The sequence below is a fragment of the Nipponia nippon genome, unplaced genomic scaffold, assembly GCF_047370975.1.
Source record: "Nipponia nippon isolate SJK-2023a ecotype South Korea unplaced genomic scaffold, ASM4737097v1 scaffold_8, whole genome shotgun sequence".
NCBI lineage: Eukaryota > Metazoa > Chordata > Aves > Pelecaniformes > Threskiornithidae > Nipponia > Nipponia nippon.
Window position 1 is genome coordinate 22,720,912 of NW_028262402.1, and position 25,585 is coordinate 22,746,496.

Below are 25,585 nucleotides of genomic sequence, written 5' to 3' on the forward strand. Positions count from 1 at the left end.
CCCAGACTTGATCAGATAGCTGCCTGCCCACCGCTGATCCAGGCTCCTTCCAAACCCCACACCCTTCTGAGCACACCTGCCACTATAAACACAAGGTTGAGCCACTCTGCCCCAGGAAGCGACATGCCCATCAAGACAAGGCTTTGGCCATTTTTATGTATTTGCACTGTATTCAGCATGCTGGATACATGACCATGTGTGGCATGTTGGAGTACCGTCACTACAGTAACACCAGGGAACAACAGTCCCATCTCCTTGGTGATCTCAGTTCCTTACTTGCTTGCAGATCATAACTTCTGGGCTTGTTGAACAACCAGAGGATACTAACAGACTGCAGGAGAGGGCTGTATTTGCTGTGAGAGGTTTGCATACTCTGAATAGGCCCTTCTCTATGACCTTGTGAATGAAGCTGTGACCCACTCATAAAGTCAGAGACCAAACAACTATTGCCTATTAATACTGCAGTCACTATGCAGCTCAGTAGTGAGGTCAGATCTCCAGCAAAATCAAAGGGGTCCATTTTGTGAGTCAGATAGAGTCATCCTGCAGGAAGAGCGTGCTCTGCCTCTCAGTTATTATCTGTATTAGAAAAATGCTCAGGGGAAGATCTGATGGGCCACTACCCTCCTTGGCAGCTTACTGTCCTGTTGCTTATATTAGCTCTTCCTGCCAACCCAGAACACAAACCGCTGTTAGGACTAAACGACATCACTCCCAGTGATCTGGCAGAATCAGCACAAGAATTCCACAAACAAGAACAAAGCTTAAAGCATTCAAGCAAGGACTAGCTGACTGATTACCCCTTCACCACCCTTCAGATACATTACGTAAATAAAAGATAAGCTTTTCTTCCCCTTCCACTGGCTTTGCCATAGACAACCAATAGAATATGGCAGTCACATGACTTCAGGTCAGAGCTAGCTTTTTGCCTTTTTTGAAAATCCTTCTGCCTTTCCATCAGCTTAGGGAGAATGACTATGTTGTTGTTGCCAAAGTCTTCTCGTTATCCTTGCAGAACCATCCGTAGCACAATTCTGTTTTAATCTAGCATGAATTTCAGGCCAATTAGTTTCAAGTAAAACAAAACTTGCAGCCTAAAATGGGTAAGATTTTTTTTTCCACTTTACCTTTTTTAATGGAACATATCCTTAAGTTGTAAGATTAATTATCAAACTGCACTAAAACAGATGGCTTGATAGAATTCACTGAAGAACAAGACAATGCGTGAGAAGGGGGACAGCATCTGTAACTACATGAAAACAAAGTCTGAAAGGACTATTAATCAACTCCAAAGAAAAGATCTGATCTGGAGTTAGGAAGCAGAATGGATTTCCTCCTCCTCTTGCACATCACCTTTTGCACTGCCTTAAGAAAACTACAGGTCTTCCTTTGAAGTCTGAAGCAACCAGTTCTCACTTCTGCATTAGAAAGGATGTTGATGGACTAATTCATCCAGCCTAGCAAAAAACAAGTTCTGAGCCTGACAATGGCAGACAGCCATCCCAAGATGGGGGCTCTGGCCCAGTGTCACTGCTGCCTATGTTTATGAAGGCGATCATGGGGGCACTCAGGAGTTTCATTTGAGATGAGGACTCTCTTGTACTACATAATGTACAAGTTTACTGCCCGTCTTGAAGAGCTGGACAGAGACAAAAAAAGCATGTCTCCTTCTGCTGCATAGGAATCTAAGGCAGAGCAACACACAGAAACCCTGCTCCAGTCCATGCTGAGTGACCAACCAACCACCCCCTTTTTATTTCTAATCAAAGTAAAACAGTTTGAACAGCCCTAGCAACAACCTAATTAATGTTTTACTTGGGGTATTAAAAAAAAAAAAAAAAAAACCAACCAAAAAAAAACAACACAGGAAAGAAGAAATTCAATTTAGCCTGAAGGGTACTAGGCTATTTTCTTACACAGATCAAAACATTTGCATGTGGGTCTCAGAGTCCTGTTACAGTTTAGAACCAAGTAAGACAGTAAATTGAGGGCAAGAGGGAAGAGAAAAGCAGGGATTACATTTTCCTTTGTGTTTGTACAACACGTAGCACAGAGGGGTCCTGCACTGTGGATCTTGGCACTATGGTTAAACAAACAATAGACAAGCGTTATGCTAGTGGCTGAACGTGCTCTTTACCTGCTGGAGGTTGACCTCTGCATCCAGTAGCTCCTCTACTGCAGATGATGGCATGGACACATTATGATGGAGGAAGTCTGAGAGCGTCTCATTGTCAACCAGGAAATCCCGAAGTTTCAAGTCTGGGAAGTGACAAAACAAGCAACATTCTGGTCAGGGCAAAGCCAAAAGGAAACTCATGTGAGAGCTCTGAATGGGAAAAGCAAAGCTGACAAATGGGAGAGAAGGAATTACACAAACCATAGCACAAAGGGAAAACAGGAGCTGCGGGCAAAGTGCTCTGAAATTTGGCAGCTTTCAGAGATGTCAATCCATGATGTCTTGATCTCAAAAACAAATACAGAACCTTTAAAAACAACTCCCTTTAACATCATTACTTCAGCTCAGTTTGCACATACATACACAGAAGAAGCAAGGCACACCAAGCTGCTCCCCTGATCTGGGGTGAAATCTACTCCAGCATTAGCCTTGCACAAAGATTCAGTTTCACTTGATCCCTGTGTTGTTACTGAACACGGGACTGAGCTGATGCATGAACCACTGAGGTTATTTACTAGCCTGTATTTAATTATGTTAATAGTGAACATACTCTACCATAAATTTCAAAGTCTGACATACAGACACACAGATATGACACAGAATCGCACACAGATCTAGGAAGCAATCTTAACCACTTGGCAAAATTTCTGCAAATGCTTTTTAATTCCATTTTCTTTCCCAAAAGCTTCACCTTCTGAAGCCATTGGTGTTACAGCTCTTGGCTTTAAAACAAATTTGTATCTCCATCACAGCAGAGGGGAACCATCTGGAAATTATAAACCACATACACTATTAAAGTTCACAAACCTGGAGCTTAAGTAACTGACCCTTACACTGTTTTGGGTTGTTTTGTTGTTTCTTTTTTTTTAAGAGAGAGAGGACAATTCTATCTTTACTATGCTTAAATAAGCAGGGATGAGGAAAGCAGCTATGCCAGAAGAAGCTGAGAGAGCAAGTCTCATGGGATTTGCTGGGGTGAAGATTTCCAGGGTAAGCCAAATCAGTCAGCTAGGTGTCACGCTGCTTCTTCTACTCTAGGAAGAGAGGATGCCAGAGCCCAGGGCAAACAGTGGGAAACGACAAGCTCTAAAGCGAAAGTAATGCAAAGGATCCCCAAGAGTTTGTACCTCCCCCCTCAAATAGGGAACAGCTGTAACAGAACTTTTTTTTTCCCCTCTTTCGTCTTATTTGCTTGGCTCGGCAGGTGATACCCTCAAGAAAGCCTAGCCCTCGGGAAAAAAGCATGCTGGGCACTCTGGGTGCCAGCAGCGGTTACGGGGTGGATGGCGGTGCGGGTGCAACTTCTGCTTCCCAGGGCCCGAGCTGGGCAGAGCAGCCGGCGAGGGGAGGAAGCCACGCGCTCTGCTCTTGCGGCACGAAGCGCGCCGGGGTTACTGACGGTCATTGCTCTCTCGTCTACATATCCAGTTACAAATTCCCTGTTGCCTTTTTGTTCCACGCGAAAAAGTAAATCACCCCCCTCTGCTGAGGCGACAAGGAGGTTACTCTGGGACGAAAGTTTCTCCCTCGCCCGCCTCTCTCCCCGCCAGCGGGACCACTCGGCAATATACTGGTTTTGACCGCGCCGTGCAAGCGCCCCACTGCACCCCGTCACCAAAATCAACCACCACCCCCTCTCCCACCCCAGGAAAAGTCTGGAAAAAGAGCCGACTCCTGCAACAACACAAAAACGTCCTTTTCTTTCCAGCAGAGGCTAAAGCACCCTGCTTCACCACAACTGGAGGAAAAATTCCCCCCACCCTGATTCCTTGGTTACTTCCTAAATGCGCTGAACTCCCTGAACACTTCTGCAGCTTGTTTATCTTTTGGTGAGATCATCAACAGTTCGGAAATTTAGATGGACAAAGGGGTAGCTGGCTGAAGCCACACTGGCATGCAGAGATGAGATGTTTGCACGCTTTTTCATTTAATCTGTTGCCATTTAAAATATTTTTCAAGCTCCTCTTAAAGGGCCACACACCTTTTAAAAAAATTTAACCAAGCAATAATTATCCTACTCCTCTGTTTCCTCATTGTTGTTTTGCTTTTGGGTTTGCCTAGGCTTTTTTGTTTGGGGGGTTGGTTTGGTTTTTTTTTGCCATATGGAAGCAGGATTTTCTTGGTCAGCGACATATTCTATAGGTAATTGCAGGAAAGCAAGCTGAACTACATTGGGATTCCTGCTGGCCTGATCATAATCATGATGGGGATTAACAAAGAGCCTACCGTCTTCCACAGCTGTAATTAACCAGCCCAGCATCAACAGGGCATTTCTCCCTTGCCTGTTTGTCATGCTGAGCATTTTCAGTCTTGCTCAGCACTAGAATTTGCTGAAAATCGAAGCTGCCTTCCAAGGCAACTCCTACAAACATTTAAAGGAGTTTTCATCATCATTTGGAGGAAAACACGAAGGGAACAGAACATAAAGTTACCAAAACTGCTTGTGGGACAATGCTTGGCTTCCAGCCAGCTGGTCATGAACCCGTGCTTACTGGTCATAACCCTTGTCTGCCCAAGACCACACATGGAAGCTCTGTGAGGCCAAGGGACTGAATTCCAACACCATGGTCCTGCTGCAATGCCCTAAGCAAATAAACAGCCTTTCTTACCATGCATTTTCCCCCCCACCCCATCTATTCCTACTTCCAGCACTTGTGGCTCAGCATCTTATGCAATTTCCCTCAATCATGGAGGCATGCATAATGACTTGCACGTTAAACCACAGAAAAGCACTGAACAGTGCAATTGGTCTAAATTCCTGCCCTGGTTACTTCAAAAAGACAAGAGTTAATAGAGGTTTCCTCTTGAAAACAGCCATTCTCCTCCAAGACTGCTTGCCCACTAGGGCCTAAGGAAATACAAGTGCATTAGTTAAAGAACTCCAAAAACAGAAAACAAAAGAAGCAGGCAAGTCTTTTGAAGGCTAATACCAAGCTTACCTAATAACGCAAACATTTGGAGTGGAAGAACACATTTTACAACCAGAGGCCTACTACTGCCATATTTTCCTGCCATAAAAGCTCAGACACACTATCAAGTTACTCAAAAAACGTGAGGCAAAATATGTCAGCTCAAATGGGATTTAACTCACGCCATCTTCTCTCACACTTGAGACTGACCAAAAGCATTGGTATGGTCAGCGTTTGCGAGCTGGCTGGCACACAGCAATACAGCTGCAGCGTCCAGACAGCACATTGGAGAAGAGTCTCTCCACATACTTTTGCTGACATGGACATGCAGTCTCTCCTTCCCTCTCCCCTTCATATTCAACAGAAAACCAGGGGAGCCGCAGTCCTGCAGGCTCCCCTCACCACAGGGTATGGCCTCCTGGTCAAAACCTCAGGTCCCACCAACTGAGACAAGCCCCAGGCACCAATGTGGAGATGAACTTGAGGTCAGACTGAGCAACCATGCTCAAAGACAGTCAGATCTGACATGAACCATCTTGCTGATTCAGTGGTGGGATGCACATCTGCAGAAGAAATACTGAGGCAGCTTGTCCTCACGGTAGACTACTTTTACAGTTTCAGTCCTGACCCCAAGGGACCACCAGCAGAACAGAATGCAAATGGAGGTTTTGCTTACAAACCATGCAAATAACCCCCAATGACAGCAGGCCCAGTGGGGCTGAAATGCTTTTGTTCTGCCCAGCTCCAGCTCGGGCACTGCACAGTAACAAAGCAGGAGACAGTCCCCATCCACACGAAACAAGCAGAGAAAAGAAGTCCATTTCCCACGCGTGGCAGGGAGAAAGGTCCTCCCTATAGTCACATAAGGAAGCCTCCAACAGAACCAAGAGCTCCCAGAGCTGGAAGTCTTGTGCCTTAACCACAAAACCACCCTTCCTCTCTGAAGTCACAGGTCAGGATTAGACAATCGCACGTGGCAGCATTTCACGGATACTGACTTCATGAAAGGCACAGCACAGCTGTCCTTTGTTTCCACACAGTTCAAATCGACCTTGGGGGCTGAATTCTGGGCATGGAAACCAGAAACTCATGATTTTCAGATTGCAGAGCATCTCCTGCAGGACTGACGCACTGTTTTAAATCTTTCTAAGATTTACATTTTCCTGACAGCTGAACCTTTTCCAGCACCTTCATGCCTGAGCACAGAGCTAGACTGGTCATTCCTTGCTTGAGAATCAAATCATTGTGACAATAGGAAAAAAAACTACTCAAGGAGCTCAAGACATCCACATGAATTAGCAAAGAAAAACAGAACCTCCATACTTGCTACATTTTTGGTTAAATCAACCAGCAAAACAAAAAATGTTCATTATAAAAAATATCAAGTCAGTGCTACGTGGGGTATCCATTCCATGCAGCACAGAACGTGCAGTGAAGAAGGTGTCCATGGTCCATACGTTCTCCACAGCCAGAGGTTTTTAGTGTCCTCATTCTAGAAACACATCCCTGGTTACTTTCACAAGCTCAAGGGGTGGCTCAATGCAGGAAAGAGCAAGAGAAACTACAGCCAGGAAACAGTTTTTTAATTTGCTGATCTTCCTACAAGTATGACCCTGAGAGGTTCCACAGTAAGCGGTGACCATTTCCAGCAATACTGGGAAGATCCACAGACAAGTGGGGCAAAAAAGCCTGTGGGGACAGGTTACAGAGCAAGACTATTCTCCCCAAACTTCTCTCCCATTCTTTCTTGCTCCACTTGGAAGCACAGAGGGCTCATACCTTCCTCTAGAAACTTAATGGTGCAGTGTCTTTTAAAATTAAACAATAGGGTAGAAAAACAAAACCCCACGGAAATTGTGGCTACAGTTTTCATATCCTGAACTCTGCCTTCTAAAAATAAAAGGCACGCAAGTGGTATTGCAACATATCTTAATCTACTGTAGAATACAAAGCTCACCAGGTCTGACTTCAATTTGTGGGGTTTCTGCCCAAGGGGTCTGGTTCCCCATAATCTACAATAAACCAGATTTTCAGCCAGTTCAAAACTAACAAGCTCAGTGAAAACAATGTGACAGTCCGATCTACTGTTTACTTCCCAGCTTCACATGCCATAAGTCCCTATAAGGAACTGGGTGAAGGAAGGGGGAGAAGGGGATTCATACCATAAGTTAATTCAGAAGCTAAGAGGAAAGCAGGGCAGTGTGTCCCATCTACAAACATGACTACTTGTCTTCAGGGGATTTCACTCCCTCCTGATGGAACATGGAAGGCAGAAAACAATTATGTTATTTTCTGTATATCCATTGCGGTCGGAGGATTTACTAGCCTTTGGCTAAGCCTGTATTCCTCATACCCAAGCATCAAGACAACAGAGAAGCTGGTGTTAAATTATGACCCTTTATTTCTCATCACAGAGACTGCTCACAGGGCAACCCAATCATTTTCATAACAGCAGTGTCAAGGCATCACAGCAAGATGAAATAGTGAGACAGGACGGGGCATGAGAAGCTTGAGCTTTGTTCTTTAGAGTCAGCGGGTTTCCACAAGTGCCCGAAGGAGACAAGAAAGTCAAGTGGGTTCCCAGCACAATACAGTCAGAGGCACCTGTCTCCACCAGTTAACAGAAGGAGCAAAGCAAGGACGAGTGGCAAGTGAGCAAATAAGGCATTTTCTTCTCCTTGCACAGAGAGTTCAGATTCACAGCTCCCAGTTCCTCACTCAGGTAAAACCGCACTTCTGCATCAAGGGAGGTGGGTGTGTGGCACCTCCGTAGCGCTGCCACGCAAGGGCAATAACTCAGACACCCACACCAGCCTGATTGCACAGCTGGCTGTCAAGCCTGTGCAACATCGCTCCACAGCGCCCAGGCATTGACCAGAGGACAAGGTCACGAGGCTCCCTGGTCACACAGGCCTGCTTCACCCCAGGCATCACTTGTTCACCGGTCATACTCCCAGCAACAGGAGTTTTTGCAAGATACAGGCACATGGAGGAGCTGAAGCTGAGACGAGCTGCTGAAAGCATTTACTGGTAGCACATGCAACCACTACGAGGACTCTGGCTAGAAACCTGCCTTAGCATTCAGCAAACCCTCAGACAGTGAGAGCACCAGGGCAGGCAAACTACGTGCTGCTGCAGAATTACCTCGTACACTGGAATTTTGTATTAATTTTTCAATGAAGTATCTGGGAAGTATTCCTCCAGAATACACGATGGGTGCACTTCAACATCTCAGTTGATTTTCATACTCGTTACCCATCACGGTGATTTATAGACAAAAGGTGTCTGAAGCTACTTCCAATAAAAATAAAAATGGGCTTTCAAACAAGTTCAACAGTGGAACCGAAGACTGAATGACTTGTGAACCGACAATCATCCAGAGGAATTAGCAATCACCTAATGTTGAAGCCTGTTACAGCATTGTCCTTGCTGAGCCAATGACCCCGGTCTACAATGTGAAAAGCAAACCTTTCACACAGGCCTGTACTGGGCTTGGCAAGGCAGCAAATTTTCATCTGCCCTCATTATACTCCTAACTTTGGACAACACATCCAGAAAGCATGATAAAATAACATCTTTTAAGTTTGTTTTTTTTAAGTAATTATGATGTTTTAATTCTCCTTTTCCTATAAGGCACTCTTCCCCCTGCGTGGTGGGAACAGCTCTCAGAGCTGCCTGAAGACCTGTTGATACTGGCAGGAGCTAAAACTGTCCTCTGAACAAGTTGGACAGCCATACCCTCATTTGCTGACAAGAAATCAAGCTGCTCAGCAGGCCTGTTGCGCAGGACTGGCTAGTGTGAAAATACAAGCCTAATTTGCTCGCAGGCAAAGTGCTGTTCCTTCTGCAGCCATGGCTTGACCTGTTTTTATGGTAGGCTACAGCTCTCTGCTCTCTGTCTATCAGATGTGTAACAGTGCTGCCTCTGCAGACATTAGATAATACCCAAGTGAGCACCCGCTTAACCAGAGCCCATTGTCTTCATATATTTGCCATGTCAAATGGTGATGTGAGTGGAGAGGAGGCAGCCTGCTGCCCACCTCCAGCAGCTAGGATCTCTCCTGGGAGAAAGGGAAACATTGTGTGACTGGCCCAGGCCTTGCCTCTCATCTTGGGACTGCAGACACTGGGACCACCTCCATACTTCTACAAGTCACCATTTTTCCTTAGAAGAGCTTTAAAAATAGTGGCCAGCCAGCACAATCACTCTGGCAGAAAGCACAGCTGACACCATGTGCACACACGAGAGACCAGACCCCAGTTAGCCTTCACTGGGGTATGTTGGCTTCAAGGATGCAGAGCCCATTTAAGCCAGATGAGATCCCACCTCCAACCTGCACGGAAAGTCAGCAGCAAACACAAGGCTCATACCTCTCTGTGGGTAGTACTTTAAGTCCCAAATACCATCAAGCCCCCCTCCTGCACGACACACATGACAACGGAAAGACTCTGCATCAGAAAGCAAAGACACAAGGCACAGAGGCGAAAGCCACACGCTGGTCACCATCAGCCCTGCCAGCAAACACAGCCTGCAGAGCTTCTGTCTGTGAAGGGATGCACCCAACCACCTCCCTAGGCCCTGTGTAACACCACAGAGGAGATATTCTCGCGTCCTCCCCTGCTGCAAGCCAAATTCTGTTATCAGCACAGGCAACAGTGAAATACAGATTGCCAATGAAAAAACAGAAAAAAAAATTATTCAGGCTTCTAACAGTACAAAAAATGAAGCAGGCTTAAAGGAAACATCCTAAGTATCTTCACTGTATTGCTTTAAGAAGCAAATCCCAATCAGAGCTCCAAACTGCATGGCAGGTATAACTAGTTGAAAATTCTCCTGCTAATTTTCACAAAATAAGGACAAACTGCAAATTTCTCAGCCTTTGAATTGGCTTGTTAGAATCACAGAACCATAGAATGCTTTGGGATGGAAGGGGCCTTTAAAGGTCATCTAGCCCATCCCCCCTGCAATGGGCAGGGACATCTTCAACTAGATGAGGTTGCTCAGAGCCCCATCCAGCCTGCCCTTGAATGTTTCCAAGGGTGGGGCATCTCCTACCTCTCTGGGCAACCTGTTCCAGTGTTTCACCATCCTCATAGTGAATTTTTTTTCCTTGTGTTCCTCGTGTTTCCTTGTTTTTTCCTTGTGTCCCTTGTGGTAGCCACAGAGATGACAGACCTCAGATCTGACCAGATACAATACTTTGTTACTACAAGAAAATTATTTTCAGAACACATTTAGGGCTTGTACAGGCTATGGAGAAGGTCTCTAAAGGTCAAATCCAGCTCAGAGAAAGCGAAGTGCTTCTGAAGAGGCAGAAACTAAGGGTTTGCTGTTAAGATTTGATTTTGACTGCACTAGGAACATTATGCCCTAGATAATATACAGATTTTAGGTGTTTGAAAACATCAACTCAGACACAGTGAAATACATTAAAAAAAAAAAAAATCAACAGACAGACTGGAAACCAAATGCCATGATCACATCCAGCCACATACCACTATTCTAACAGCAAACACTGGTGTGAGCATACAAAGAATGACATTATGCTATTACAAAGCATGGAGCTAAGCAGAAGTTGAAAGTATGAGCTGTGACCGAGGAGGACCCCGTCCAGAATTCCTCGTACTTGAGCAAGTGACCTTAAATTCAGTGGAAATTTAAGTCACAGGAAAAAGCAGGACTGGACATCTTAATCAAATGACCATTACTAACAGCAGAAGGGTTTTCATGAGCTGGCTACGTGAGCAAGCATCTGGGAGACTGATGGTTCAAATGAAAACAGAAGACACCTATATCAGAACCATTTCAAAGCCCCAAAACAAGAAGGCAGAACCACCCCAGCAGTATCATACTACCTGAAACTCATCACAGCACCAGCTATCCAATTTGAAAAGCTTCCCCCATGAAAACAGCATGGGTGACAATGAACCTTAAGCAAAATGGCAGGCAGAGCTGCCCAGGATCAAAGCACCCTGACTGTCCTGTATTTATATTTGCTTAGCCTTGCATCGAAAGGCTGCTGAGAAGAGAAAAAGGCACCCCTCCCTTGGGTGTGAAGCCTCACCCTGCCACAGCTCCCTTCCTCTTACTCGTCAGAGATTTGGGGAGCCTGACTCACATCAGACGTCTTTTAAAGTTTAACACGATATCAAGTCTGCAGTCAGCAGATCATAGTGGCTCTTGCTTCCCCTACGTTCAGGAAGACCTGTCACTTCTGAATTTAGTGCCCAGTCCTAATGCCCCCATCTAGCAGACAACAGCAGAAGCCACCTCCAGAACAAAGGGTCAAACCAATCCAAGAGGTAGCAAAAAATGCTAAAGATTAACAAGGATAAGCCAATCATTATAGTCCAATTAGTTTAAGCAGAAATATTGTCTACTTATGCTGAAAACATACCTACATCTACATTATTTCAACCTCCCATGACTGCTCCCTATGTTTCAATTTAGTTGGTCACTGGAAAGTTATCCTTATGGATAGCAGTTTCGTTTTGCTTTTGAGACTCAAGTCCAAAGGAAGGGCAGGAAAAAAAAAAATCAAGCTTCAGCACTAAAACACATGATTATGTTTTTTCTGCCTAGTTTAGGGCAACCTTCACAGCGATTCAGCCCCTTCACTGGTATAAATCAGATTGTTGAGCAACAGCACTTCAAAATAGTTAAAGCGTTTTCTCAGTCTTTGGTAAGGACTGAAAAGCAGATGCTTAGTAGATATGGATTGCCCAAATTCCCATAAAGTCTTGGCTAGAGATCATGTCTCTTGTATCCTAAGTGTGAAACTACACTGCTGTTCACATCGGGATGCTCTGAACAGACTCTGCCTTGGTAGTCTGAGGAGCTCACCCTTCAGGTTGGTGTTATTCTAGACCGTCAATATACTAACCATTCCTTCCCTTCAGTACTGACATAACTTGCTGGCTGAAAATACACTTCGGAGTACTTGTGCCTATACCAGCGTCCACTGTGTTTTACATGGAGGACAGGAACATTACTAGTAGACAGAGAAAAGAGCAGTGCCTCTTGCTGCTTTCGGAACCTGGCCCTGTGTACCAGAGTCCGCCCCAAAGCAGTGCTGTTAACCTGAAGAAAATTGAGTGTGTACTGCTGGAGAGGTCTCATGCATTATTTATATGGATGCACTGGTAAAATTCTTTGCACTTTCTTCAGGTAGCAACGATAGATAACATGAAAAAGGAAGGAAAGGGACCAGGTAGATGAAGACACTTGTGGTCTTGAAGGGCTACTCCACTGTCTTGATTTCTGTTCTCTGACTTTACAGCACACTTTTCCCCACCATGCTGGGCAGTGGGCAAGTATGTGAACAGAGCAGGGTAATAACATAGGTGAGCAGGGATATCTGATGGCTGCTGACCATGTCATCACACAGCTGTCTCTTTGCTATGAGGAAAGTTGTTGGGACAACATGCTTTCATGTCCGCATCTTGTCTCAAGTGGCAAAGCCCTACTGTTCTGAAGGAGCATTTTGTTGGGTAGACAACTGCTGCTGCTTTCCTAAGCAGCTGGCTGGCACCAGTCAGAACAAGCACTCAAACCTGAGATACTGCTATCTTTGCAGTCAGCTGTCTGTGTCCCATCAGCAAATCCCCTCTGGAATATACGTTTGCTTAGTCAGCCTCAGATATTGTCCAGTTATGTTTCAGCTGCACTTGCTAAAATAGATGGGGAACTACAAGGAAAGGACCTCCTTAGATGTAATAGTTTATGCTTATTAAGTTCTGGCTATCTGGAGTCACGCAAACCTTCTACCAGCGTCAAGCAAAAATGCATCTAAGGACTAACTCAGGTAGTATTTGCCTCTAAAAAGACATATTTAGAAGAACAGAAAGGTTCAGGGAGGAAAAAAAAACACCCCACAGGAAAGGGTCTTTATTTAAAATCCTTTGAAAGGGTCTTTAATTGCACCATCCTTAAAACTAAAACTAAACTAGAAGGGGAAGAAAACTTTGGCTGTTTACAGATGATGTGTCACAGATCAGCCTGAGTCTCCTCCACATATAGCTTAGTGCTGCCAGGTCAGCATAAAAAAAGCTAGGGCAAGATCTTCAGCTAATATATGAGCTACACCAATTTTTCATCAGCTGAGGATCTCATGCCACACAGGCATAAGCAATATGTAGTTTTAACAAACTCAGTTCATTATTAACACTCAGTTAATAGATAAAAATATGTTTGGTTTTTTTTTTTTTATTCTGCAGCTTTTGCATTTAATTTCAAAGAATTTTTCCAGAATTTTGGAATCAAAACATATACAAAGTATGATACAAGCATAAAACCTGTAACCTGAACCAAAAATGCATCTCAAACAAGACACAACCATTACTTGATAAAACACAGCAACACTAAAAAAAACCAAACACCCTAAGGTTAGAAGTGAAGAATGTTGCAGTTTGTTGAAGCTGCAAAGAAATTTAGCAACAGGAGGTAGAATATATTGTTTGATTTTAGCCAGGATCCTGGCATTAACACTCACTTATTTTATGACCAAAAAATATTTAAATAGAACAGCATCTGTTTCCCATGAAAAAGGCTGCCTACAAAAACTGAACGCTCGTGGATTTTCAAAAAATTCAGTCAAGCAGTGCTCTATCCTCTTGCCTGGGTAAAAATGAACTTTGACTCAACATCATCAACAAAGCCATCACCTTTTATTGCATCCTGACTACACTGAAAACTGCCACATCCTACTGTGTTTCAGAATGAGGGCTCCAGTTCCTTGGCAGCTGTTTATTTATTTAGCTCACAGGAATGCTGTAAAAATTAGGTAATAAGTGTTCGTAATGCACACTGAAGATGAAATGTGTTATTACTAGAGAAGGCTCCAAAGCTGAATATTAACTTGAGAGATATGGGAGGTCGGATCCAAATTAGGCACCCTGGCCTCAGTACCAAGTCAGACACAGAAGTGGACAGGGCTTTTTCCAACTGTGGCAATTTCCTAACAGCCACTTTCATGAGAGCTCAGCCCCACGGAAATCCCTCGAGAAAGCTGAACTTTTCACCAGATGACAGTGGTACAAATTTCCTAGGGGACTACTAAGACCAAGCTCAATGTAAAAAGTCTCTGGCCCGCTCTCTCAACCAACCTCAGACTGTGGCCTAAATAAACCAAATACAATCTTCCACAAATCAGGCAATTTGTTGAGATTCTGAGATTAGAAGTCACAGAGAACAAATCCAGAAATTGTGTCAGAGTGGAAAACATAGAAAATAAATGCAAATTGAAGTTAACACCAAGCGTTAAGTTTTCAGCAACATAATGTTGGTATTAGCAAATTGTACTGATAAGATTGCATACAAAAAGAGGGAGATAATAGGAGAGTGTGAAAGGTGTAATTGTTTACTTAATGCTCTTCATTTTATTTGCTGGTTCAAAATAAAAGTCAGTGTTGACAGATCAGGCTGAAGAGTGTTAGAAGACTAAAGAAAGCACCCAGAACTTTTTAATACTGTCCTGCTTCTGCAGCGCATGCCAATATTACTTCTACTGGGACAAGCACAGTAAGCCATTCTTGCTTTCTTTATCATTTTGGCTTTATCTAGACAAGTTAACAGCAAGATATAGACGGTGCCTTTAAGGTACAGTGATTTGGTATCTGTTGGAATAGCTGTGCTGCTAATTGTAGATATGGGCACTGTTGGCTTCCCTGCATGCAGTCAAAGCATTAGCTGGCACCACCAGGTTAGCTGGTCTTAAAGTAACCGAATTGCCAGTGCAGCCCTTCACCAGTGCAGACCAATGCTGACATGCTTGTGATTCTCCTCATGTGTTTTTAACAGGGTTCTTACAGTCTTCTGTGATAGGATTCTCAGAAATGTTTTTCTCAAGCTCCTGTCACCTAGTATAGCGCAGATGTTACAGCAAGGCCAGATTTAACATAACACCGCGTGGGTTTTTTCAATTCCGCTTTCAAAGGGATTTCAGTCTTTCCCTCCCATGTCCATACACACCTAGAATCTAAGCTGGCATAACTCTAAACCTCTCACTTTAAAGCACCTCAGCAGAAGGGAAGTTCAGACCAAAACCAAGCACCAAAGCCCGATTCTGTAAAATCAAAAGACAGTGGTGCACGTTATGCTCTATCCATTTACCCATCTTGACCTTTAAGCAAAGTCACGTAATAACAATGCTGTTACAGACAAAGAAACCTCTGAAAGTTCATGGACAACAAGTATGATTTTCCTGGTAACAGATTTAATGTTGCAGCAGATCTTTGTGCCTAAACCTCTATCAACATAATTTTATTACTGTAATCTCATCTTTGGCTTCAAAATATTAAGGAAAGCAGAAGTAGACTCTACTGGAAGTGGTAACTGTGCAAATGTGTAATTCAGCAAATGTCATGCCATCTCACAATAAAAGCTGCATAGCTAACTGCCCAACACACAACTTGGGACCCACACTGCCATAGGAAGTCTTCTCTACCTTTGCCTATTTCTTGACTGTCAGCCTCCCAGTTTCAGTTTAGGACAGAAAAAACAACAGACGCATTGGATTCACACAGAGACTTTGCCCACTACCTGTAGTAAGGGACTTGAAGTGTCCTTCCAAGAATATTTGGAAAGGTTTTTCCAGAAGATCTGCAGTTGCCTGCACAACTTCCATTCACTTACAAAAAAAAAAAAATTAAGGACACTCAGGTCTGTGCCTGCTCAGAGACTCAGTGATTTGAAGAAAAAATTAATTAGGCAAGTGTGGGAAAACTGCCATGCATACCTGCATCTTCTAATTGCCCGATCAAAATGGCACACTACAAAACCCTTTGTGCAATCCAAGTACCCAGTATTGGCAGCTTGTTCCACTTGCTCCATCCCAACAGACTGCCTCTGACCAAAGCAGAAATCACACTGGTTCCCATGCAGTCCCGGGCTCCCCTTCCTGGCTGGGTGCTTTGGGCTGGGCGACAGCAGCAGCCAGGAATGCCCTGGGGAGTCCCGCTGAGCGCAAACGCAAAGTAACCTGTACTGAAAACACAAAAGTAAAATAGCCTTCCTACCCGCCCCTATGAGTCAAGATCTCTCTACTGATACCACAGGGCAGCATTTTTGGCAACATTTTCCCCAGCCTAAAGGAAAGGCAAGGATCTGCGTGTCACTACGGAGCACAGTAACAGAGAACCTAGTTGCATATTGACATGCAACCGTGCAATGGCAGGAATGCCACCCTGCTGCAGTTGGTGTCTGCAGGTGTTTCCGGGGGTGAAGGCCACCTGGACATATGGTTTGTTAGTCCTCATTCTAGCCTGGCTGGTTTTTGCTAGGATCCTTCCCAAGGGAAGTCAGGGAGGAAACCAGCTCAATTAGGGAGACAGCTTAATTAGGCAGCTATAAGAATCAATTCAAATGTTTAGCTTGAGGGTGTGGGGTCATTTTTGTTAGGGAGAAGACACTGCAGAGGAACTTAGCTATCACCTTCACCTCGTCTAGCAGATAAGGTAAAACATCCCATTTCCCTGAGCACCCTGATCATCATACAGCAGGACACACACCACCAGAAAGCCTCTCCCAAGGCTGCTCTTCAGCCCAAGCCCTCCATCATCCTTTACCTGTTAAAATAAAAGTAGCACTATTAGCACTGACCAGACAGGCTGCAAACTCCTTCAGTCCCAACATCTGTCTGTGCAGCAGGGTGCAACATTGGCAGAGGATGCCACCCAGCTGATGTTTCTCCTACACCACGTGTGATACTAACCCAGCAAACAACTGGGAAAGGCAGGGCACATATGGAATAATAGCCCAACATCTGATGCAATTTCTTAGGCGATGTTTGTTTCCCTCTGCCTATTTCATTGCTCCATTTTTGTTTAGTTGGGTTGGCTTCAAGAAAAATAGAAACATGCCCTTTGGGATCACTGAAAGCTAAGAGCAATGAAGTAAGTACCAGCTAGACTGGCTTACATGTGCAACTGTTAGCAACAACCAAAGAAGGTGGCTTTAATTTTAGCTGCTGATTTATTACCCCATGGCACTGCAGAACAAAGTATTTGGGAGCCCTGTAGAGAGAAGGAAGAAATAAAGAAAGAAGTAAAGAAAGTGTATCTCAGAGCCAACAGCAAGCTGTATCTCCACCTTTCAAAACCGGAGGAAAGCTTATTTCTTGCAAACACTTTATCCTCTGCTAAAATGGCATTGAGGCCAGTTGCAAATCCAGCGCCTGCAAGCAGTGAGCCAAAGCTACTGCAGGTGGCAGTCCCAGCAGCCATGTTGTGCTCTTGGAAGTGCCGTCACCAAGGTCTTTGACTCTCTGTTCTGATTTGCACTCTGCCTTATCATGAGTGTTGAAGACCTTGGTGACATCGCTGGACAGAGATGTAACAAATGCTGGGACGGAGAGGGCACCTGGCACCTGCCTGCAAAATTGATTATGTTAAGGTATGTGTGTGTGTGCACGTAGATTTCACTGCTCAGGGCTCGCTGAAGGTGGCCATAGAACAGCAGCGCCCACACAGCATGACAGCTGCCTGTGCTGAACTCTCTCACATCACCTGTTAGTGCTTCATCCCGGCCAGAACAGGCGCTAAAATGAAGCAAGGGTGGGCTGTTCTCTTCTGATCATACCTTCCTCTCTCTCCACCAGAGAGCTCTTCTGGACCTCAGAGCAGCAGAGAACTGCAGCCACTCCTCAGGACTCCTGGACAAACAGCTCTGTTTTGAGGGATTACCTCCCATGTCATCAGGAAGTGACTGAGATACAAAGCCTGCTGGCACGAGCGCACAGCACTGCCTGAACAAAATCTGAGTGTCCTACTTTGTCTTTAACCAAGACACTGACTTGCAGGCACCTGTGTAAGCACCCTGACATCTTAAGCAAGTCTCCCTTCCCCAGGGTTCAGCATATGCCTAATTTCAGATCAGGCAAGGCTAACAGTCACACCTTGAACATTAGCTTGTGGGTGTTGTTTTAAAGAAGTGAAAGGACTTTGGCAAATGCTCTTTAAACAGATTCAAACATCTGAAGCCAAATACAGACATGCATGCTCTGCATGACTAGCATTAGAACAAAATCTACACCACAGCTCCATGTGTATGCTAGTAATGGAAGATCACCTCCTGAAGCCTGTTTCAAAGCCATCAGGCAGCAGTGGGAAGAGCGTGTGGAAGCAGGACACCACCCCAGTGTGAGAGGGGATGAGGGAGCTGCAGGCTCCAGCAGAGCCCACATCACACAGCAGGGAGCATACGGTCCCTCCCACGGGGGAAACACCAGCTGCAAAGCTGCATCTGTCTCCACCACTGATTCACGTGGCTTCAGGTCCAGGCCAGAGCTGGAACAGAGGAGGTATTACAAATGTTTTCAATTATTAGTTCATCAGGTAATTAGCCCTCCTGCTAATTGGGGAAATACATGTATAAAAGCAGTGCTTTCAGGTTTGGAGGTGTGCTGACATCTGACATCCACTCCTACTGTCTTCCTAGGTTCCCAGAGTCACTGGAGGAAATGCCCCAGAGAGGAAAGGAGTTAAGCATTTCTCACACCTCATTGTCAACAGCAGCTGAAGGGCTGACCTGTAGTTCCCGTCGCTGCACAGGAATCTGAGCACTGCTAAGCATAAATATACAAGTACTTCTAAGACTAGAGGATGCTGTTTTATGCATGCTGTCAGAGAATGAATCGGGCAGCCAAGGAGTGGGCAGCAGGGACCCCCAAGTTGGAGGCTTTGTAAATGAGCATATCATGAGAAGGACAAACAGGCTTTGTTCCCTATAAGCCTTACCAACAATGGGCAGTCTGTCATTCTAATGACACAGAGGCTTGACTTTTTTATTACACATTTGAAATATTTTATTATAGAAATACGATCTTTGATGACTGGTCTGAGGCATATTTTTGCAGTCAGTCTGCTAGTCTTTATAGTACAGAGAAACATGAGCCTTCTGACTTTTGACTTGTACAATACTCCCTATGCGAAATGCTTCTTGGAATCACTCCTCCCCCTCAAACCTTCCCAGCAATGAGAGCTTCAGCGTATGGCTTTGACAGTTTTCTTGTAAATGTCCATGTCTGATGTTCACTGCATGTTTCAATACAAAACACTACTATATACTCTCTTTGGAAGAGTTAACTTGCAGATACTACTGTGGGCACAAAGTGTAAAATCCAGTAACAACAATATCTGTCATTTTGACAGAGAGAGCTTGTTCCCCCAAGACCACCAAGTCAAACCAAGGGTTAGAAGAGGTCCATGAAAAACAGTACTAAACCTCTCCTTGGGAAATAGTCCCAACTTAGCTCATTTTGGCTGTGTTCATTATGTGTCCATCTCTGCACAAAAGGTTCCCTCCACACCCTCTCCCCCTTAAGACTGCTGCAAATTTAGGTAAAAGCACGATGATGCCACTTACCAGTTCTGCGAGTAAAAAGAGGGGAGCCTGGCTGTACCGATATTGAGCCCAGCAAGGAAGAGTGTCCCTTATACATAAGTAAAAGTATCAACTAATGCTCAAAGCATCAGTAGACCACAGTATCACCTGCAGATTTGATCACATCAGGATTCTGCACAGCCCTGAGAGGGAGAGAGGAGGGCTACATCCAAGACAAACCCCTTGCACAGTTCATGTCTGTACACACAGCTAGCACACATCTGCCAATCTGTCACTAACAATACAGATTATTTCAAAGGGACCTGCAGTGTACTTACTGAGCAACACATGAAAGGATGTAAAAACACTACCTCTGCTTTAAAAGTGTGCTCAGGACACATCAGACATGAAACTGTTCACATCACACTGGTCAGATATTTTTCTTCCTGCTTGAGCCATGCTCAAGTGAAGAGAGCTAGGAAGAACCACAACTGTAAAACCAGGGACAACTTTCACAAAACACTAAAATACCACCTACATTCAAAGAGCTCCAGGTGCCGGATAGAGGCTGTAGGTGAAGACACTTCATGGCTGTGTTCCCTGCTCTATTTCTTTCTAAACCACTACTTTGCATCACTTCCAATAGACACATGCAGCACTAACACAGCAGCCAAGAGAAATAACCTTTCAGAGAAGGGTATCCCAAAACCCTCTAAGAAGCTGCCATGTCAGAGAGCCTTGGCAATAATGAGAGACCTGCCACATTTCCCGAGACTGGGCAGACCTGTTTCATGTCCCAGCTCTGCTGCAAGCTTCCCGTGTGATCTCACACCAGTCACTTATTCATCTGCACGGGACAGGAAGGCACACCAGACCTTCTCACACAAGCTAAAAATGGAAGGATTCTCATTTTTCACTACAAACGGGGCTGTGCGAGCCCCCAAGACAAAACATTTTCTTTCGGATCCTGCCAATCAAAATCCTGCCAGACAATAGCAGAGAACAAAGTATCCTACACCAAACAGTCATATCGAAACAAAAAAAGAAACCAAGAAGGGAAATGGAGACCTCACTGTCAGATAATAATCAGCTTTGAGTTTGTAAACTGGAGGCCAACATCAGCTTTTCCTCATCTGTGTTCTTCCAGCGCACTTCCCTCTGGAGCTCAGGGGGTAGAGCACTAAATTGTAGCTATATTGTGTTCACTGCTTCACTGACAGAACAGCAAAATAACCGGTGTTTTCCAAGAAGACACACTACTGGGACCTCTTTGAGAAAGTCAGCATTTTATCTGACTTCAGTGGGCTGAGGATTGTAATTTCACATTCAAAACAGCTGCTATTCTTGGCATTACAGACCATCCCTTTTCCACCAAAGCAGCTAAAGAGCACACAAAGCTCTGACACAGGAGAGGCTTAAGGTACTTCTGTAGGATTGGAAAGGGTTTGATGAGCTGTAAATTATAACCATGCACGTTCCCATTATGGTACATTTCAGAAATTTACACACATGCAGAATTAACCAAACCAGAAATGCCAGATGTAGGTGGCTCTTTCTACTATGCCATTACCTGAGCCAGAGGAGTCTCCCAACTTGCGCAGTTTTCCCAGGACCTTCTGGACATCCTTCATGCTCGTGTCCTGTTGGCTGTACAAGAGTAACCTCTTGGCATCTGAGAACAGGCGGGAAACGCTGGTGACGGGAAAACACAAAAACAACCAGCAGTCATCAGCTCTGTGAGCCAGCATCCGCAGATACAGTTTAACATCCCAATTCCAAACGTCAGTCCCTTTCAGTTATGCCACTGCTTTCTCCAGTACAATAAGCCTTTTCTTCAGTGACCACCCTGGGACAATCCAAGGAGCCTAATAAAAGATGGCTGCTAATGCAAGGTCAAACAAAGTTACATTGGGAACCTCCATGCATTTGAAAGCATTTATTTAGGAGTGGGATGGAGCGGGCCTCCTGCTGCTTGTAAACTGCTTCCTCTTAGAGGCACAATAATTTAAGTATGTTCTTGCTCCTTTCAAATACTTTTCCAGGTTGCAGACACATTTTACCCTGCATTAAGCCTAAGTGGCCTGACAGTATGAATGCAGCAACCAGGGCAGAGTATAAGGAAGCTGGCCATAAATTGAGCTTTCTGCAACACATTAGCCAGTAATGAATGACAAATGTCAGGGAGCATCCCCCCAACCTGCTCTTCAACTGCCTCTCAGTCTACACTGTTCATCTCAGAGGTTCATTAACCAGGGAAAGAGGCTCTCTGAAAAAAGAGCTTACACCTTGCCTTTTTATGGGCCACATTCTGAGCAACCAATAAGAGAATGGACTCAGTCCTTGCCCAGGCAGAGCTTTTCATTCACCAAGAGCTTCAACTGATTGGACTCGGGGATACTGCACACCTAGCAGCTGCTACCCCTCTGAACTTGGTAGCTGGAGAGCTTGGTACTTCAGTGGCAGCAGAAACAGAAAAACCCTCAATCGTGCAGGGTTACACAACTAGCTGGTGACTTCCAAATATCCCTTTTCCACATGTTCCCCTAAGAACAGAGATGAGGAAAAAGCAGGCAGACTCACATGGAGGCATTGAAGTTTCCAACAATACCAGGGGATTCCCCAGGAGTTGGGTAGCGGAAACAAGGGTTGTTGGCGTTGCAGATGATCCCCTGTATCCATGGCAAGGTTCCTGCTGAAGGCATAGCTTTGTTTGGGAAGTGACCTAGAACAGAAACACAAGAATTAGGAGACAGAAACACAGGATACAAGTCACTACTACACAGCATTGCATTTGAAGGACAGTGCTAATCCTGTGCTGGTTACTGCCCCAAATTGCTTATGAGAGCGCAGAACGGCCAACATTAAGAAGGGTTGAGCCTATGTTAAGTTCCCCACACAGCTCTGGTCTCCTCCACTTAAAAACTACACCTTGTTAGCTTCTGTAACAGAAGCTCTTTGCTACTGTCATTTTTGCAGCATCGTTTTTGGCCATGCTGACAGGGATATAGTACTTCTTGCTGAGGAATGCCCAAGGGCAGGCAACTCCAACACCTGGCAGTAGTGAGCACATGCACACACATGCCTTCTAACCAGCTGTACTTCTATGGATTTGCACGCTTGACTAACACAAGGATTTGACTTGAGGCCACGCAGACAGCTTCAGTCAGGGTCTCAGTTCTGAAGACCCATAATATTTCTATTCAGTCCTTTTGGTTTTCAAAATCTGCTCACCTCAATTACACACACTGTAAACACCAAGCAAAGGGTCAGCAATTGTGGGGTGGGTGCCTACATCGGTTTCCCTGAGATAAGGATGTCTTGATAACAAATTGGCTTGAAAATATTGGCTTGATTTCCAGACAGTCTTAAAAGTTTAGAGAACCTAAAACATTTAGGCACCTGCCTGCCATATTTCAAATCTTTTTGCTGAAGTCTAACTCTTGCTACTAAAGACCTACTTAAGTCATAGCCCAGAGTTTACATCTTGTTTACATTCTGCATTCCAGTGAAGAGTTAAAGCAGTAACAAACTACTCGTTGCAGATCTCTACCAGTATGCCAGTCAGGCACTCGTGAATCTCGTACCCTCCAACGACAGAGGAAGAAAGGCTTCCCCCGTATAATCCTGCACCTTAGACAAGCCGCAGGGCTGCTTTCTGCAAACGAACTCCCTTCCTGACCCCACGCTAGGGAGGGGAGTGCTGAGGAACGTTATGCCCTGTCCTCAGTATCTCTCACAGCCAGGCAAAGCAGCTACTCAAGGCTTTGATCATGAGATGCACATTCTCTCCTCTGGTGCCCCCCTCGTCCTCGCAGCGTGCCTGCAATCACACGGGGGCCTGGCTCCCTACCTCCACAGCCACAATGGAGGTATCAAAGCCCCAGGAGGAAGAAAGGTCAAAACTACTGAATTACAGCAAGGCTGGTTAATGTAGGTGGCTGAAGGAAGATGGGGAGCTTATCAGCCCTCCCTGGAGAAAGCCAAGGACTCTGTCCAGGAGAAAGGTGAAGGAACCGAAGGTTCATTGTTTCCAGTACCCAGGAGACTGTTTGTTCCCAGTTCTCTGTTTAAAATAGAAAAGCTATTTACCTGAGCTCTCTGGCTTTTGTTTCATTTTGCTTTTTTATTCTTGGCTGAGGGGCTTGGGGGGTGGAGTGAAGAGAAAAAATGCTAAGACTTTCAGGGTCTTTTTGTAAAACTTCCCAGAGAATCATCTTCTCTCTCCTCCATGCCTTTTATTTTACATGGCTAAGAACTCAAAGAAACTAATATATTAAAGGCAATATGAAAAGACGAAGGGCGCACTGGAATTCATGGTAACTTTTTACATACAGTGATGCATGTAACAGCAGTTTCTCCAAGAATAAAGCAGAAATCTTCCAGTTTTAAGTCAGATGAGTTACACAGAAAACAGTGTAACAGCACACCGTTTTCAATGAGATTGCTGCAAACATCTAGCGTTTCAGTAGAGATTAAAGTCACTTTTTGGACAGATTTATTTTTTTTTCCCAAATGAAGTGCATTTTGAATACCTTAAAGGGTCACAGGAACAGAAAAGAAAAGCCAAGCTCTACAAGACACAAGTCAGCAACCTTGCTCAACAGCATTCTGTGCTGGTTTTGCCAGGAATAGAGTTAATTTTCTTCACAGTAGCTAGTATGGGGCTATGTTTTGGATTTGTGCTAACAGTGTTGATAACACGGGGATGTTTTTGTTATTGCTGAGCAGTGCTTACACAGAGTCAAGGCCTTTTCTGCTTCTCACACCACCCCACGGGCAAGCAGGCCAGGGGCGCACAAGAAGTTGGGAGAGGACATAGCTGGGACAGCTGACCCCAACTGACCAAAGGGATATTCCGCATCATATGACATCATACTCAGCATATAAAGCTGGGGGAAGAAGGAGGAAAGGAGGGACATTCAGAGTGATGGCATTTTGTCTTCCCAAGTAACCATTACACTTGATGGAGCCCTGCTTTCCTGGAGATGGCTGAACACGTGCCTGCTGATGGGAAGCAGTGAATTGATTCCTTGCTTTGCTTGTGCACGCAGCTTTTGCTTTACCTATTAAACTCTCTGTATCTCAACCCATGAGTTTTCTCACTGTTACTCTTTTGATTCTCTCCTCAGTCCTACTGGGGGGGAGTGTGCAAGCAGCTGTATGGTGCTTAGTTGTCAGTTAGGGTTAAACCACGACAGTCCTTTTTGGCATGCAACGTGGGGCTCGAAGAGTTCAAGATAATGACAAATTTAACTGGAATGTGCTAGATCGAATTTATAGCTGTTATTGCTGTTTAGATATTAATTGGCAGGCTCCTGTCTTGCCATGGGGGTTGCTTGCCTTACTATATATGAGAGTCTAGTCCTCATTAGCGACTGCTTTTTGCTTTTGCTGCTTGCTGTACTACTTATCATCTTACTCTGCTGTGCCTGGGAACATTTTGATAACGGCAATGACCATGTGCCTGGGCTGGCAGATGGCCAGGGCATCACTGCTGTTTGTGCTGCTGTACTGGACAGGCTAGAACTCCAGTGTGAACTCGAGTTGGAGGGACTGTGACCCGTGGATAAGACCATGTGGGAGCAGGACACCCCAAAGCATCTGTGGCCATGGATAAGCCCATGCCACAGCAGGTACCTCTCAAAGCATCTGTGGCCATGGTTATGTCTGTGCTGCGGCAAATATACCTCTGAAGGGACTGTGGCCCAAGGTGAAGTCCACGCTGGAGAAGGTATACTTTGAAGCATCTGTGGCTATGCTGTCCATGTGGCTGTCCATGCTGCAGCAGCTACATCTTGAAGCATGTGTGGCTGTGCATGAGGTCATACTGGAGCACCTCAAAGCATGTGGCTAGGGATAAGCCCACAACAGAGCAGGTGCACCTTTGGAGGAACTTCGCCATGGGTAAGGCCATGTTGGAGTAGGTTTACTTCTGAAGGGACTGTGGCTGTGGGTAAGGCCACGCTAGAGCAGGTGTATCTCTGAAGACATTTTGGCCCATGGAGAAGGCCACACAGGTGCACCTCAAAGCAACTGTGGCTGTGGATAAGTCTATGCTGCAGCAGGCATAGCCCTGGAGAGACTGTGGCCCATAGATAAGGCTCCACTTGGAGCAGGTATACCCCTGAGGGACTGTAGTCTGTGGATAAGTCCAAGCAGGAGCAGGGGCAAGGGGAAGAG

The 25,585-nt window shown here is 45.0% G+C and overlaps 1 protein-coding gene across 5 annotated transcripts in view; it reads right to left on the reverse strand.

Moving 5' to 3' along the window:
- The window catches only part of ABCA1 (ATP binding cassette subfamily A member 1), a 99,141-nt gene that overhangs the window by 48,172 nt on the left and 25,384 nt on the right, over window positions 1-25,585 (reverse strand). For all 5 annotated transcript variants that reach the window (XM_087742598.1, XM_087742595.1, XM_087742597.1 and 2 more), the window contains exons 4-6: window positions 21,986-22,127; window positions 20,976-21,097; window positions 2,138-2,259 (exon numbers count right to left, since the gene is read on the reverse strand). In XM_087742598.1, the coding sequence (XP_087598724.1) occupies window positions 2,138-2,259; window positions 20,976-21,097; window positions 21,986-22,127 (386 nt within the window). The remainder of the gene's footprint in view (window positions 1-2,137; window positions 2,260-20,975; window positions 21,098-21,985; window positions 22,128-25,585) is intronic.